The sequence below is a fragment of the Pseudonaja textilis genome, chromosome 1 (genome assembly GCF_049901715.1).
Source record: "Pseudonaja textilis isolate UNSWEBS1 chromosome 1, rPseTex1.2, whole genome shotgun sequence".
Taxonomy (NCBI): Eukaryota; Metazoa; Chordata; class Lepidosauria; order Squamata; family Elapidae; genus Pseudonaja; species Pseudonaja textilis.
The window spans coordinates 293,592,788-293,609,281 of NC_141990.1; the positions used below are offsets into that span (position 1 = coordinate 293,592,788).

Consider the following 16,494-nt stretch of genomic DNA (forward strand, 5'->3'; position numbering starts at 1 on the left):
TTGTCGATGTAATTTCTTAATTCAGTCATTTCAGAGGTGTCATGGAATACATCTTTGGTTTGGGTAGTTTTGCCCCGGGTTCTAATACTATGGTGCAATCAGTGGCTCGATGTGGAGGTAAAACATTATACTCCTTTTCACTGAATGCTTCAGCCCAGGCTTTGTATTGGTTGGGTATTTGGGGGGTATCTGGGAGAAGGTTAGATGCTGTGGATGCTGGTTCAGGTTTTGGGTTCAAGTCAGCTGGTGTTTTCTTAGTGGGGGGAAGTGGGGGCAATGGGCCCAGCCCAATGATGATTTTCCTGAATCCATCCTCCAATTTGATGGTAAGGGCCCATTTGTCTAGCCAAGAAAGTCTCAATATGATTGATTCTGACATTTTGGAGGTCACTATAAAGTGTATGATTTCGCAAATGAGGACCCATTTCCATCTTGATCAACTCCATCATTTGGGTAGCTGGGGTCCCCCCCAATTAATGTCCCATCCACTTGCTCAAATCAGATTGGGCATCTTAGTGGGTTAGTCTTTATGCCCAATTGCTCAACAATAGGAAGCCCGATAAGGCTTCTAGGGCACCCAGTATCAATGACAGTTTCTAACTCCCTGGCCTCCCCTGTGTTAGGTACCACTATGATAGTAAAAGGTATGATGGGAGCACTCACCATTGGGTTGTCTTCATCAGTCGGATTTTTGAGGAGGTGATGTCGATCTGGAAGTCTGCTGCTCCCTTCTGCATAGAGGGGACTTTCCAAGCTGTGTCGAGCAAACCAGCTAATGTCCGGAGGTCTTCCTTGACTTTTCTGACCTCTGACAGCTATACTAGACTTTGATTGTGGTGCTCATGGTGCAGGTGTGAGAGCCAGTCAGTCAGCTGCTCTATGCCCATCCTGGCCACAGTGGTAACATTTTATCATCCTGTTGGGTTGGATACACATAGTTTCAGTGGGTTTGGTTAGTGGTCTCCTAGCCACAGTTCTCTTAGGTGGGCCTTCAGGAAGGGGTTTTCTATGTGGGTTGATGTCACGGTCTAATCTGAGGGCATTGGTATACCATGATTGCAGAGTGTCTGGTATTCCTCTGGGACTTCCGGTTTGGTCTTCCTTGGCGACAGACCCAAATCCACGATCGTGCACGGTTTCAATCTGTGCTCGCCGCTGGAGCACCCTGAGCCACTTGGATTTGGGGCTGAAGCCACCCCGTAGAGGTGGTGAAGAAGGGGGAGACTGCCAGCGGGGTTGAGGAGAGCCACATCTCTCCTCCTCGGCTGGCCATCACTCCCTTTCCCAATGGCGTTCGTAAAATCATCCTTTCAGGCCAATCCATGAGATGGCTCGTGATCCTTCTAAAGTCCCAAATAAAGTCTGATAAGGGTTGCTTGCCTTGTTTCATTTCCATTAACTTCTCTTCATTCTCTGCCACCCTGTCTGGATTTTCAAATCTGAGTCTCAATAATCGAATAAACCCATTGACATCTTGCAATTCTGGGGCTTGTTCATTGTGTAGTTGGGCCAGCCAGTCAGATGTATCCATTTCATTCATCCCATCTGTTATGGCAATAACCAAATTGCGCTATTGCATATTGTTGCATATTGATCTCCAAATTGGTCTATGTGGGACCGGATTCAAGTGAGGAAGTAATTAAAATGCTCATGATGGCCATCAAAAATGACTTTGAATGGTATTTAGTCTGGTCTGGGTCATGGTTGGGGAGATGGTATGGGCCTGGCACCTGCAGGTTGAACTGGAATGAAAGGAGCCTAATGGGCTGAGTATCTAGACTGGGCAGGGGCCCTAAAGCCTGGCTGGGTTGTGCCTCTCTGGGAGAGGGGTCTCTGCAGGGTTGCTCCAATTGGGGTTTGCATTAGTGGTTGCCATGAGAAGGGTGGGTGTTGCCTGGTTCCCTGCCTGGTTGGAGGGGGAGTGCCTGCTGTCTGCTGTCTGGGTAGATCCCCTTCAATCCAGGGCTTTGTTGGCACTGGCATCCATTGGCACTGAATCCACCCCTGGCCTGGATAAAATACCCACCCTGGAGGGATACTTTCTGCAGGGAGTAACCTTCTTTCTGAAAAGTGGGGAGCAGGACTTAGGGTTTTCAACATGCCTCTGGTAGTCAGCACCTCTTGCTGGGCCTCTCCAACTGGCATCTGTGTAATCTCCTCGTCCCTCACAATACTTGGATAAGAGAAGATGGATTGTGTCAGGCTCCAACTTGCCCAGACAGGCTATGGCTTTGAGACCAAGCTTGCAACTTTTTTTTTGGAGTTTTAAAACAAACTTTATTTGCAATGGATTAAAAAGATATAAACCTACGAGTATACAGAAATAAAAAATAGTAAACATACTAATAGGACAGTAAACATATTTCTTTCTATTACATTTGATAATAGGTTTGATAGTTCATAATAAACAATAATAACTAATAATTGGCAAGTATTCCTTGTTTCTTATAGATAACATATTAATAAATAAGTAACACATGTTACTCTACTATTGCTATTGGATTATAACTGTATTATTTAATCATTAGAACCTTCATAATGTTTATGTATTAGAGTAGAAGCTTGAAATTATTATTTTATATATTCAGTTTATACAACTATATATAATATGTTTCCTGGGTTCATTTATTCTGTACATTCTTTTTCTTGCGTTCTACCCAATTGTACCATTTATCGCAGACCAGGTAGTACTCTGAATCATCCTTCCCATTTAATTTGAGTGTGAGCCTCTCCATTTCAGCACATTCATAAACTTTTTGAATAATAATGTGTATCGGTGGTACGTTGGGCCTTTTCCAATATTGTGCCAAAGAAATTTGCGCCGCTGTTAGTAAGTGGATGATCAGGTATCTCACTTTGGGAGAATAGTCCCCTTTAATTATCTCCAGGAGGAACAGTTCCAGTTTCCACTCCAGTCCGCATTCAATCATTTCTTCTATCCATATTCTTATCCTTGTCCAATATTTTTTAATCTCAGGGCATGTCCACCAAAGGTGGAAATAGGTACCGAATTTCTCTTTACATTTCCAACAGCTTGGGTTTGCTGTTGGATATATTTTAGCTAGTCTAGAGGGTGCCAGATGCCATCTATATATCATTTTATATAGATTTTCCTTGTATGGTATTGATTTTGTTAATGTAAGATTCCTTTGCCAGATTTTCTCCCAGTCGTCCAGATCTATATTATATCCAAAGTTTTTTTTTTCCCAGGCTAGCATTGGTCCTTTCACAATTTCCTCAGCCAATTCGTATTTTAGTAAGTAATTATATAATTTAGATATCATATTTTTCTCCGGGCCCAGGAGTATTTTATCTAATTGAGTGTCTTTTATTTCAAATCCATAATCTTTTACATCCCGATTATATCTCATTTTTATTTGAAAGTAGGACCAATTGTCAATAATTATTTCTTGGGTTTCTACTCCTGAATCTATTTAAGCTTTCCCTCATTGTCTAGAATTTGGTGGTATTTGAGCTTTTTGCTAATATCCATCATGTTGGGATGGAACGTCGCCTCCATTGCTGAAAGCCACCTCGGAATTTTAGTGTAGTGGGTCCTTCTAATATCTGTCCAAATTTTAATCAGAGATTTATGTATAGTGTGTCAAAATTACCACCAAATTTCATCAGATTAATCTGGTATTTCATGAAATCCCAATTAAGATTATCAAAGGCCTTTTGCGCATCCAGGAAAACAAGAGCCACTTGGTTTCCTGGGTGCAGTTCATAAAATTCTAATATATCTATTATCATTCTCATATTATATCTAATCTGTCTCATGGGAAGGAATCCGTTTTGGTCAGGGTGAATTTTTGTCATTGAGCACTTTCTTTAATCTTTCTGCCATTACAGTCATGAAAATTTTATAGTCTGAATTTAGAAGAGATATTGGTCTATGATCCTTTATTTGATTGGCATCTGCAACCTCTTTAAGAATTAATATAATATAAACTTTCTTCCATGATTCTGGAATTTTAGCTCCCAGTAATATCTCATTGCAGATCTCTAGCAACACATTTTCTAGTACCTCTCCTATCTCTTTATATAACTCACTTGGAAAGCCATCTTGGCCTGGGGTTTTGTTGCTTTTTTGTTTTTTAATAGCTTCTTTTAATTCACTTAAAGTAATTTCTTTATTAAGTATCTCCTTTTTGTCCTCTGGTAGCGGATGTAAAACTTCTTTCAAATATTCTTCTATTTTGTTTAGATCAACTGTATCTTGCTTATATAAGTAATATATTCCATATATATATATATATATATATATATATTTGTTCACATGCATAGTCTTGATTGTTGTTTGTAATTGCATTATAGTCTCCAAATATACAAATTTTTGGGTTGCCAATTTCTATCAATTTCTCATATAGGATTTTATAGAATTCATTCTGATTTTTATTGGGAGCATATATCCCCACCAATAGAATGCTTTTAAGCTTGCCACTTTTAATTTCTGGAATTGTTGTGGTAATTCCACCATCAATGAGCTCCCAAAATCAATCTTGGGGTTATCATCTTGAGAGAGTTCCAACTCAGTTTGGGTCTCCTCCCTCCAGCCTGCTTCCTTTACTGTATTCAAAGGGCTAGGGAAAGATTTTTCTTCAGGCTATCTGTGTAAAGTTGTTTTGCAACTCTCCCATGAGTTGGAACGTCTTGGCCTGGCTCCCAAATCCTTTCTCTCCTCTGCCATTCTAAAGGCATCCATCATCTCCTCCAAAGGGGGGCTGAAAGATTCAGCTAATGCTCCAGAGCCCACCACCACCACAAGCCCCATCCTGCTCACCTTCAGTGTTGGCTGATTCTTGAGCTTTCTCCATCGCTGGAAAAAAAAGTCTCTGGGGTATCAGCTTAAGCCCCGTTAGAAAAAAGTGAGTTCTGAAATAATGTCAGGGTTCCAGCCATTGTCCGGTTTAAACAGTAACTCCGACACAAAAATAAACTCGGAATACTTCATTATAGCCTTCTACTGGTAACGTCTGTGAAATTTCAGAACTGAAATCATTCCCACAGCTTCCCACAAAATTCAACCTTCCCCCTCCCACTTTTCCACACCTCATTAATCACATGAACCAATTACTCTGCAGCTGCAATTTCTTAGTGCGACATACTAAATAATCTTGAACTTTCAAACTAAACTTTTTTTCCTTTTTAGAACTATTCAATTACATCACCACCACCACCCAACATTCTTCAACTCTGTGATAGCAATAAATTCCAGAGCTGACATTTGGCTCGAGAATCATGATTTAATTAGGGTGATTGCTGGAATCTTGACATATGCTTTTTCTTTGCTGTAACATTCAGGCACCATCCCTAGTAAGAATATATCAGGTTTCAAATCTATATGTTGCTTTATCATTTTTTCCAGCCATGTGTGTACTTTTATCCAATATCTTTTAACTTCTACACATGTCCACCACATATGGTAATATGTTCCAGGTGTCTGATGGCACTTCCATCATTTAGCTGATTTGTCTTTAAACATCCTTTGCCAGTTTCGCTGGTGCAAAGTGCCATCTATAAAACATCTTATACAATCAGCCTCCATGTTATTTCCAGTGTCTTTCTCCTAGCTTAGAACTGAATCAGATAGATTTCCCCTACAACAGTAGCTTTAGTTTAGTGTAATAGTTTTAAATTCTTTTGGCCTGTTTAGCAAGGGGTGGAAAACCAACATTGCTGTATTAGACTAATCAGCATTTAACTAAGGAGGATGTTATGTGTCAGTCTTTTTTGAAAAACACTTTTTCTTGTTAATGTTTTTTTTTGTGTTTTTTCCTTTTGTTTTTTTAAAAATTGTTGTTTTGTATTTTAATCTTCTTTGAATAAACTAAAATTTTCAGCAAAAAAAAAAGGAATGCTGATTTACCTCCTGCCTATCAGATACTTTGGAACTAAGGGTGCAGCACAAGGAAACACCAATTAATGACTTAATAGCCAGTCACAAACTCCCTAATTAACATCTAAAAGCCACACCCAATGGGAAGCATATAAATGTAACACATTGAACAGTCCAGTGCACATATTCTGGAGAGAGAGAAATTTTCTGAGTACGGGGTCCAGCCTGAATCTGAAAGCTTGGAAGTAAAATCCTTCTGGGTTCAGTTCCAAGTGGGGGGAAAAGACACTGGAAACATGGAGGCTGTTTGGAAGGTTTAATGGTGGACAGGATCACATGTCCTGGAGCTCCAGAGTGAAAAGGAAGGATGATCACATGGTTCAAGGTGAAGGAAGAGATCAAGAAAAAAGGGCTGATATGCTGAGAGTGCCTGGGTTTTATAACCTTTGTTGGGATTTGAATTGAAGCTTGTTTCTAATTGGTTGTCAGACTCCCATGAGGCCATGCATGGGCAACTCTGTAGGCTGTCCTGAGTTCCAGGCTTGGTTGAGCCTTGCTGGATGATGATGTACTGAAAGGGCTTTTGAGCAATTGCTATAGTTTTACCTGGAGATCTTTGTTATATCAAGTATTCTGGCCCAAGCCTTAATGGCCCACCCATTAACAAAGATGGGAGTGAGCTTCTACTTCTGAGGTGAGTTTGTGCTCCTGAGTTTCTACTCTTTTTAGGGAAAATATTCTGTCTTTTTAATATTTCCTAGAATATTTCAATTTTCTAGGAGAGAGGTGGGTGCTAACTCCCTACAGAAGAATAAACCTTTGATCACAGTGACTGACCCAGACTGGAACTTGCAAAAAAGTGGAAGGACACTGGTCTGATTATACTTAATAAATTACTTAGTTAATTGTGATTATCAAAGGAAATGGAACTTTTTATATTATTGGGAGAAATCTCCTTGGTTCGTTCCCCAACTGGGAAGCAATCACAAATGCTGAGAAGAAATAGCTTCAAAAGCAAGCTGCTAGAAAGCAGAATCATTTAATTCAGGAAGGCAAGAAGAAATAGTGACACATCCCAAGCATTCCTAGCTAACTAGCAAGATTGGGAGTTTTCCTGTTATGCTTAATTCCCCTTTGAAGCTCCTAAAGCTTGATGGGTTTTGTGTTTGTTTTGTGATGTGTTTCTGATTTCCCTGAGTTTTGTTTTCCTGGATTAATCTTGGTCCAGGGTCTTTTGTTTTTCCTGTCCTAAGGGTTAATCCTGTCAGGGAGGCAGGAGAAGGGAGTTCTGGTGTTGTGCTGATTAGACATAACTGTGGGTTATACTTTGAGGATAGCTAATAAAATCCAATAAATTAACTTTGCGTGGAAGCCTTTGTAGTGTTGAACTGCTTGTCTCATGCTGTACCAGAAGCCTGGGACAAGAAAGGTGTGCCTTAGTTTAGTGAGTTATTTTTTAGCCTGATTCCACTTCTCTTTATTGCTCTACTTAAGTATTCTTTTCAGCTGGTGCTTTTGCCTGGGGTTTAAATTCCTTAAAGGGGAAGAGCTGTTTTAAGTCTTTTGACACTGTTTTAGTGGTTCCTGGCACTATCCTTTGGGGATGTACTTCCCACAATATTTTTGGATTGTTTTACTCAATTTTTTTTTCAATCTGCAGACAATACACCCCAGTATTCCCACATTTATTTATTTTTTTCTATTTAGAAACTATCAGTTTCATATGATGATTCATACAGGAACCAAATAGATTTTTTAACTTTTGCAGAGGGAAAAAACACTCTTTCTCTGAAATTCATGTTCCAGTGATACTTTATTTTTGAACTGTATTCAAAATCCAGCACACACTAGGGTTTTGTTGCTGTTGTTTTACTGCTGTGTTGGGTTTGTAAACTTGCCCATAAATACTATATAGTTTTCATGGACAGCAGCCACTACAAATGGTCGGTTAAAAGTAATTCTCATGGGCCTTGAGAGAGGAATGAATTCTACAGCAGTGGCTCCTGCTGCCTCAGCTCCAGTTTCATCAACAGTCAACACAGCCTTATGGGTAACCTGAGAAGAAAAGAAGAAAAAAAAATCAAAATTTGGAAGAAGAGAAAAATAACTCAGAAATGATGATAACTTGTTACACAGATCTGTGACTTTACATTACTAGAATTATATTAACTTTCTCTATCTTGTTCCAATTTTAGCCATGCATTGCTGAAGTGAGTGCTGGGTTCTCCTGAGGGAAGATTTTAAAGAGAAAATTTTAAAGAGAAAAGTAAAGTCCTACACTTAGGCAAGAAAAACCAAAAGTACACATATAGCCTGGGTGAAACCAGGCTCAATAGCAGTAACTGTGAGAGGGATCTTGGAGTCTTAGTGGACAACCAGCTAAATATGAGCCAGAAGTATGCAGCAGCAGCCAAAAAAGCTAATGCAATCCTAAGTTGTATTAACAGAGGGATACAATCAAGATCAAGGGAAGTACTAATACCACTCTATAAAGCCTTAGTAAGACCACACCTAGAGTACTGCATCCAATTTTGGTCACCACATTATAAAAAAGATGTTGAGACTCTAGAAAAAGTACAGAGAAGAGCAACCAGGATAATTAGGGGACTGGAGGCTAAAACATACAATGAATGGTTGCAGGAACTGAGCTTGGCTAGTCTAGTAAAGAGAAGGACCAGGGGAGACATGATAGCGGTCTTCCATTTTCTAAAGCGCCTGTAGGCCAGACAAGGAATAATGGATGGAAACTGAACAAGGAGAGATTTAACCTGGAAACAAGGAGAAACTTTCTGACAGTGAGAACAATCAACCAATGGAACAGCTTGCCCTCGGAAGTTGTGGGAGCACCATCACTTGAGACTTTCAAGAAGAGATTGGACTGCTATTTGTCAGAAATGGTGTATGGTCTCCTGCTTGGACGGTGGGGGATTGGACTAGATGACCTACAAGGTCCCTTCCAACTCTGATTATCTGTTATCTGTTAAATCAGTGTTTTTAAGCCTTCACAACTTCTGGAAATTGAAGTCCAGATGTCTTCAAGTCACCAAGCTTGAAAAACATTGGGTTGAACAGTTGTGAAAAGAAACAGGTAAGATATAGTGCAGCGATGGCTAACGTGGGCGGGAGCATGAGCACTCCTGCATGCTGAAAACTGAAAAAACACATGATCTTCTGGTTTCCGGTATGCCTGGTCTTCCGGTTTCTGGTGCGCATGTGCAGACCAGCTGGCTGGTGCGCATGCGCTGGTTCCGTCTGGCATTTCAGGGGTCCTCACGCCTCCCTGCCTGCCCCCTTGATCCCTGTCGGGATGATCCCTACCGACGACCCGGTTCCACAGTCCTGGACAGGGAAAGAAAGTTGGAAAGCTGGAGCCCCTTCCTGGCCTCAAAGGGAAGGGGCATCAGTGTTCCTGGGGTTTGTGTTGTGGAGCCAGAAGGTGGGAGAGCTTTGCCCCAACTCTGGCCGGGATGAAGCACCCCTCTCCAGCCCTCCACTGAGAACAAGCCAGCAGAAATAAAGACACCCCACTTCTGCCAAGGGAGTGTGACTGCTTCCCAGTCAGTACACCTCTTACCCTAGCATTCCTCTGGTGAGCATTTGCTGGCTGGGTGGTCAACTGCTCCATGCCAGTGAGCCATGCAGGCAGGCCCTCCTCCTCCTCCATATGGAAGAGGCAGTGCAATAGCCCAAAGAGGGGCAGAGCTGAGGGCCAGGGTGGGCAGGCCAGGGCTTTCCTCCCTCTCCGCCTGAGTGGGGTTGTTGCATGGCTCCAGCCCATGGCGCATCTGTGCTCCAGATCACCTGGCCAGCTTGGGTGTCCCACAAAAGCCAGCTGCCCCTGTGCAGCCCCCTCTTCCCACCACTTTTGCCAAGGAGGCGTGACTGTTTCTGTTCCTGGCATTCCACCCATGCAGCTTAGTTCCTGCGCCACCCCAGAAGAGCTGGCCACCCCCCATGCAGCTCCCCTTCCACCTGCCTCCTCCCCTTCCCCCTCCCCTCAGCGGGACCTCCGCAGCCTCTCGAGACAGAGCCCTGATGGGAAGGAAGCGGTGTTGACTTGGCCGCCATCTGGGAGGAAGCTCCTTGGCACTCGGCCCAGCTTTCCTGGAGGGGCTCTGGGCAGCCTGGCAGGGCAAGGTGGAGGGTGAGAGCTCCAAGGAGACAAGGATGCCATCAAGGGAAAGGACGCCATCAAGTCCATACAAAGGAAGTATCAAGGGAGCAAAAGAGAAAAGAGGGAGGGGGAGGATCTTGGTCTCCCTCCCTCCCTTAAGCAGCTTCCAAGGCTGCCCACCCTTCTCACAGGGGGTGCCCTCCCTCCCCATCAGCCAAAGCATTCACCCCCCCTCTGGCTCCCTCCACTGACATCCAAAGGACTCCGCAGCCCTGGAGATCCTCCAAGTCTCCTGCCCTTTGGACTCAGCCGAACCCTTTCTGGAGGCAGCCAGAAGGAGCTTGTTAAGTTCGGAAAGAAGGGAGGCCACACCAGAGCTTCAGTCATAACACACACTTTATTCATGGGAATAAAGGGGGCTGTCGCGTCTGCAGCTAACAGCAGACCTACCAGCGAACAGCAGCTGGCTCAACCTAGTAGCCGGCTTTTATAGCCGACTGTCGAAGGGAGCCAGCCAATGGGGACTAAGAACGCCCCCGTAAGAATTGCGGACCTGATGGGGAACTGGCGTCAGCCCCAAGGACATAACACCCCTTCCCCCCAGATACGAACATGAGTAGTCTTTAAGGTATGAAGGCGGTTTGTGTTGCCGCTCTGATCGTCTTAGTTCGGGTGTAGGAGCGGGTGGCACAGAGTTCGGGACAGCGGGGATTTGGTCCCTTGGTAGCTGTCCAGCCACCCGACCTTGCTCGCCGGTCGCCGGCCGGGTTGTCGAGTCGCTGCGGTCTCCCGGTGCGGTAGGGGAGCTGCTGGGAATGGATGTTGATTCTGCGGGATGGTCATGGTCAGCCGTCTGCTCCCTCGGTTCGGTTGGTGGAGGCAGGTTACTCTGAGTGTCCCAGCTAGGTGCCGGATGCGGTGCCTGGAATGTTGCTGTGGTCTCTGGGTCGGTGGTGGCGTGCTCGTTCTGCCGGCTCCTCAACTGGTCCAGGTGCCTCCGCCAAATGCGCCCGTCTTCTAACTGGACGTGGTACGACCTGGGCCCCATGATGGCCACGATCTTGCCAGGTACCCACAACGGGTCTCCCACGTAATTTCTGGTGAAGACTTGATCCTGTAAGACAAAACTTCTGACCCTACTGTTAGACCCAATGGGTGTATCTGGGCAATAGTGAGGGTGCAGTCTGTCTAGTATTGTCCTTAAGCGTCTGCCCATCAGTAGCTCTGCCAGTGACTTGTTTGTGACCGTGCACGGGGTGGAGTGTTGGCTTATAAGGAATCTAGAGAGTCTGGAATGCCAGTCATCTTGGGAGAATCTGGCAAGGGCCTCTTTGGTTGTTCTGACTGCTCGTTCGGCCAACCCATTGCTCGAGGGGTGAAAGGGAGCCGTTAAGATGTGCCGGATGCCTAGGTTGGTGACATACCGGCTGAAGTCTGTGGACGTAAATTGAGGACCGTTATCCGACACAATGGTGTCTGGGAGACCGTGTGTGACGAACAAACGAGTCAGTGCTTGGGCGACTGCTTGTGTGGTGGTTGAGAGAAGGAGTGCCACATCGATCCATTTAGAAAATGAGTCTACTACTATTAGGAATGTTTTGCCATGGAATGGGCCGGCCAGGTCAACATGTAGGCGGGACCACGGTGCGTTGGCGTTTTCCCATTTGGTGGGAGGGGTTACTGGGGGCGCTGGCCGGGATTCTTGACAGGGACGGCAGGAGCTTACCCATTTTGCAATTTCGTCGTCCATGCCCGGCCACCATACATAGCTCCGTGCCAACGCCTTCATTCGTACAATGCCGGGGTGCCCTTCGTGTAATGCCTTCAGGACGGGTCTGCGTAGTGATTCTGGAATGACAACTCTGGTCCCCCACAGCAGACAACCCTGTAAACTGGAAAGTTCCTGTTGGCGGACTTTAAAGGGTGAAAATTCGTTAGAAGGGTTACTGCCCGGCCACCCCCTCCGTACCCAGTCCAGGACCTGGGCGATCAGTTTGTCCTTCCTGGATTGGAAGGCAATGTCTCTCGCAGTGATTGGAATTCTGAACTCACTGGTGTTAAAGATGGTGTGGATTGGGGCCGGATCCTCCACAGGCGTTGGTAGCGGGCACCGGCTAAGGGCGTCTGCATGGCTGAGATTTTTTCCTGGACGGTGTACTAACTTGTATGAATATGCTGCCAGGAATAAAGTCCATCTTGTCATTCGGGGCGACAAGACTTGTGGTGTTTGCTTTTCTCCGGAGAGAAGCCCCAACAACAGTTTGTGGTCTGTAACCAGTTCGAAGTTGTGCCCAAATAGAAATTCATGAAATTTTTTAACAGCTGCTATGGCAGCTAGGGCCTCTTTGTCGATTTGGCTATAGTTGCGTTCTGTCGTTGAAAATGTTCTAGAGAAGAACGCAATGGGGGCTTCGGACCCGTTGGGTAGTCTATGACTTAATACGGCCCCAATTCCGAAAGGCGAGGCATCTGCTGCCAAAACTAGCGGTAGGTTCTGGTTGAATTGGATCAGTACAGCGTCTGAAGTGAGGAGTGACTTGACTGCCCTGAAAGCGTATTCCTCTTTGGGTCCCCAGTGCCATGGAACATTTTTATCTAAGAGTCTATGTAGTGGTTCTGCCACTGATGCCTTGTGCGGCAGAAATGATGCATAGAAGTTCAGCAGGCCTAGGAAGGCTTGTAGTTCTGGTTTGGACGCCGGTGTGGGCGCTTCGTGAATGGCTTTAACCTTTGATTCTACCGGGTGGATGCCAGAGGCGTCTATTCGGTACCCGAGAAAGTCCACCTGCTTAGTGGCTATGGTGCATTTTTCTTTTTTTAGTTTGAGGCCATGCTGTCTGAATCTGTCCAACACCCCTCTAACTCTGAGGAAAAGCTGTGTGCTGTCCCGGGCGGAAACCAAGATGTCATCAAAGTATGGAACCACGCCAGGGAGGCCCTGTAGGATCCGTTCCATTAACGACTGGAATATGCCCGGGGCGACACTCACACCAAATTGGAGGCGCTTGCATCGGAAAGCCCCTCTATGGGTAACAATGGTTTGCAATTCGGCCGTTTGGTTGTCTACAGGAAACTGTTGGTAAGCCTGAGACATATCCAATTTGGCGAATATCTTTCCGGGTTCGAATGTGTGCAGTAAATGCTGGATTACTGGCACTGGGTATGCGCTAGTCTGTAAAAAGCGATTTATTGTGGTCTTGTAATCTGAACACATCCTTATACTACCATCTTTTTTGAGGGGTGTGACAATAGGTGTCTCCCACTTAGCAAAATCCGTGGGTTCGATGACCCCTTGTTTTAACAATTTGTCTAGTTCCGCATCCAGCTTAGAACGCAGAGCGAATGGCACTCTCCGCGGTTTGAAACGGATGGGAACTGCCTGGGGGTCCACTGAGAAAGAAATAGGTGTGCCTTTGTAGCACCCCAATTCATCGCTGAAAACGTCAGCGTAATCAGAGAATAGTGAGTCGGTGTCAGAGGACGAGACAGCATGAACCCCCGTTAAGTTAAGGCCAAGAGAGGGGAACCAATCCAACCCCAAAAGACTAGGAAGGGCACCATCAACTACCACTAATGGCAGGTGTCCTTTAAAGGTCCTGAATTTGACTAGGAACTTGCCTGTTCCGATTACTGGAATGTTCTTCCCTTGGTAGTCTCGTAAGGATAGGCGACTCTTCTGCAGCTGTTTCCTGGACAGGCTGGGACGTATCTTCTTTAGCGTGCTCCATGAAATAATCGAGAGCGCTGACCGGTATCGACCTCCATTAGGCAGGGTTTACCTTCTAAATGAATGGAGAGTTTAATTTTATTGGGTGTTAAGAAGGTATGGTTAGCTTGATAGCATGTAAAACAATTTTCTACTTGCCTGGATGGCCCCGAGGGGGCGTAAGATGGTGGCTTTTGTGGAGCCACGTGCGCTGCCTGGCACACCCTAGCGATGTGTCCTCTTCTGCTGCAGTTGTTGCAGGTGGCACTTTTGAACCTGCACGTTGCTCTGGCATGGGGACCCCCACAGGAGAGGCACAGCGGGTGTGCCTAGGTACGTTGCCTTCTCTCGGTCTAGTTCCTACCTGTGGCTGCTTGAATGGTTTGAGACGGTGCACCTCAGATTGCTCGATGGGCTCTTCTTCGTTCACTGCCTCCTCAGAATGTACAGTGACTGGATTACCTTTGGGGGTGCTTCCCTGTATTTCAGCCACTGACTGTATTGCCAATTCTGCAGCCAGGGCTTCCTCGATGGCTTGTGCGAGGTTGAGGTCCTTCCTTGCCAACAACCGCCTCTGTAGTCTTGTATCCTTGACTCCGCAGACAAGTTGGTCCAGGAGCATGTCATCAAGGTAGCCTTTAAATTCACAGTGCAGGGCTGCGGTTCTGAGGGCTGCCATATATTGGTTTATGGTTTCTCCCTCCGCTTGCTTCCTCATGCGAAAGGCAAAGCGTCTTGCGATCTGTGACGGTTTCGGCGAATAATGATTGGAGAGGGTCTCCAGTAGCTCAGACCATGGGACATTCTTGAGTTCTCTTGGGGCGAACAGTGCTGTTGCCGTGTCAAATACGGTGGCCCCACAGTAGCTCAGGAAGAAGGACTTCTTTTTGTTGTCTGTAGCGTCAGCCAGACCCACAGCATCAATATAATGGTTAAACCGGTTTTTATAAGAGTCCCATTTATCTTCGTCTGGTTTAAATGGCTGGAACGCCGGATTCGCATTCATGACTGGTTCAGCTTGTGGCAGGTAAAACAAGTCTCACTGGGAATACAGGCCCTGGAAAAGGTAGCAGCTACAGTTTGTAGTGCTGTTAATGAGTGTTCAGCTTCTGAGTTCTCTCTGGGTTGTACAGGTAGCAGCTGCGCTCGCAGTGCAATTCAGTCTGGTGATTCAGCTCGTGGAATCTCTCTGGGTTTTCTCGCTCTCTGCAGCCCTTGGCGGCTGGAACAGACGCTATAACTGACGCCTGTTTAAATTTCGCGCCCTTACAAGGGCGAGGCGGCGATGCTGCAGCTGCGCGCTGACAGCGATTTAAATCTCGCGCCTGGATTTAGCCGTCGTGAGCGTCACGCTGGAGCTTCGCTACACGCAATTCTGGCAAGTTTGTTGTTGGGCGGCTGAGGCTCTCAGCGCCCACTCTCTTGTAGCTAGTTTGTGTTCTTGAGCGGCTACACGCTCCGCTTCAATTTCCTCTCAAATGGCTGACCGAGCTCTCAACGTCGCGGCTACGGTTCAGCGCTTCAGATTCGTGATTTCAGCTCTTATATAGCTGCTGGCTGGCCAGATCCCACCCTCGTCGCCAATGTTAAGTTCGGAAAGAAGGGAGGCCACACCAGAGCTTCAGTCATAACACACACTTTATTCATGGGAATAAAGGGGGCTGTCGCGTCTGCAGCTAACAGCAGACCTACCAGCGAACAGCAGCTGGCTCAACCTAGCAGCCGGCTTTTATAGCCGACTGTCGAAGGGAGCCAGCCAATGGGGACTAAGAATGCCCCCGTAAGAATTGCGGACCTGATGGGGAACTGGCGTCAGCCCCAAGGACATAACAGAGCTGGAGGGCCAGAAGGAGCCTGGGGGCCGGCCATTGAGCCCTTCCAAGAGCTCTGTCCTGCCAGGAGCCTCTTCCTTCCTCCCATCCAGCCTCTCTGAGAAGCTCTCCGGCTGGATCCCTTTTCTCTCCAACAGGGGCAGGGGTGCCATTGGATCCTGCCGGGGCTGCTGGGCAGTGCTTGGGTCTTTTGGGAGGGTGGTTGAGGGAGCCTGGCTCAGCTACAGAAGGGACGTGTAAGGGAGCATCACAAATGCACTCCGGATTGTTTGTGGCAGTGGATCCAGGAGGAAAACTCCTATGAAGGGAGAGACAGGAGGGAGGGGGAGGGTAAGGGGGGGTCCACAGATGCCCCAAAGCAAAGGCCACTGCTGAAGGAGGCAGAATTCTGATGGGTTTGAGCACTGAATATTTGAGTATGTCAGGCTCATTCAGTTATTTGTAGCTACAAAACAATCCAAAGAGAAGGAAGGGAGGAGGGATCTTTTCTGCTCCCCATTCAAGGCAGGGGACCCAGACAGAATGCAAATTCATCCTTCCTTGGGATCACCTGGATTTTGTCCCCAGACAGGAAATCACCCAGAAGCGATGCCTTCTCTTTATTTATTGCAGAGAATGATGTGGATGCCCACTTCATGTGCAACAGCCCCTGCTGCTGCCAGGGGTGAGGGGGCAGCGGAGGCATGGATTGGCAGGCCAGGGCTTCTCTCCCTCCCCCCCAAGTGTGCTTCTTGCATAGCCCCAACCCTCCAGCCCGTGGCAACGATGCACATCTGTGCTTTGGAGTGCCTGGCCGGCTCGGGTGCGCAGGGCAGCATTTGCTGATTGGGTGGATGGCTGCCTCATGTCCGAGCTGGCCAGTGTGCCGGAACCCAAAAGAGCAAGAGAAGCAGAGTTGCTGGCAGGATGGCTGGGGCCATTCAAGAAGGGACGGAAGCCCCAGCCCTCCTGTCCTCACCCCCACTGCCCCCTTTCCTCTGGTGATGGTGGCTGTTGTGGTGCC

At 46.4% G+C, this 16,494-nt stretch overlaps 1 protein-coding gene across 1 annotated transcript in view; it reads right to left on the reverse strand.

The window, feature by feature from the left end:
• Positions 1–7,633: 7,633 nt before the first annotated feature.
• The window catches only part of LOC148128254 (alpha-1-antitrypsin-like), a 29,391-nt gene continuing 20,530 nt past the window's right edge, over positions 7,634–16,494 (reverse strand). Inside the window, 1 exon segment of the mRNA XM_087922142.1 lies at positions 7,634–7,894. Within this exon segment, the coding sequence (XP_087778268.1) occupies positions 7,709–7,894 (186 nt within the window). The 3' untranslated portion in view covers positions 7,634–7,708.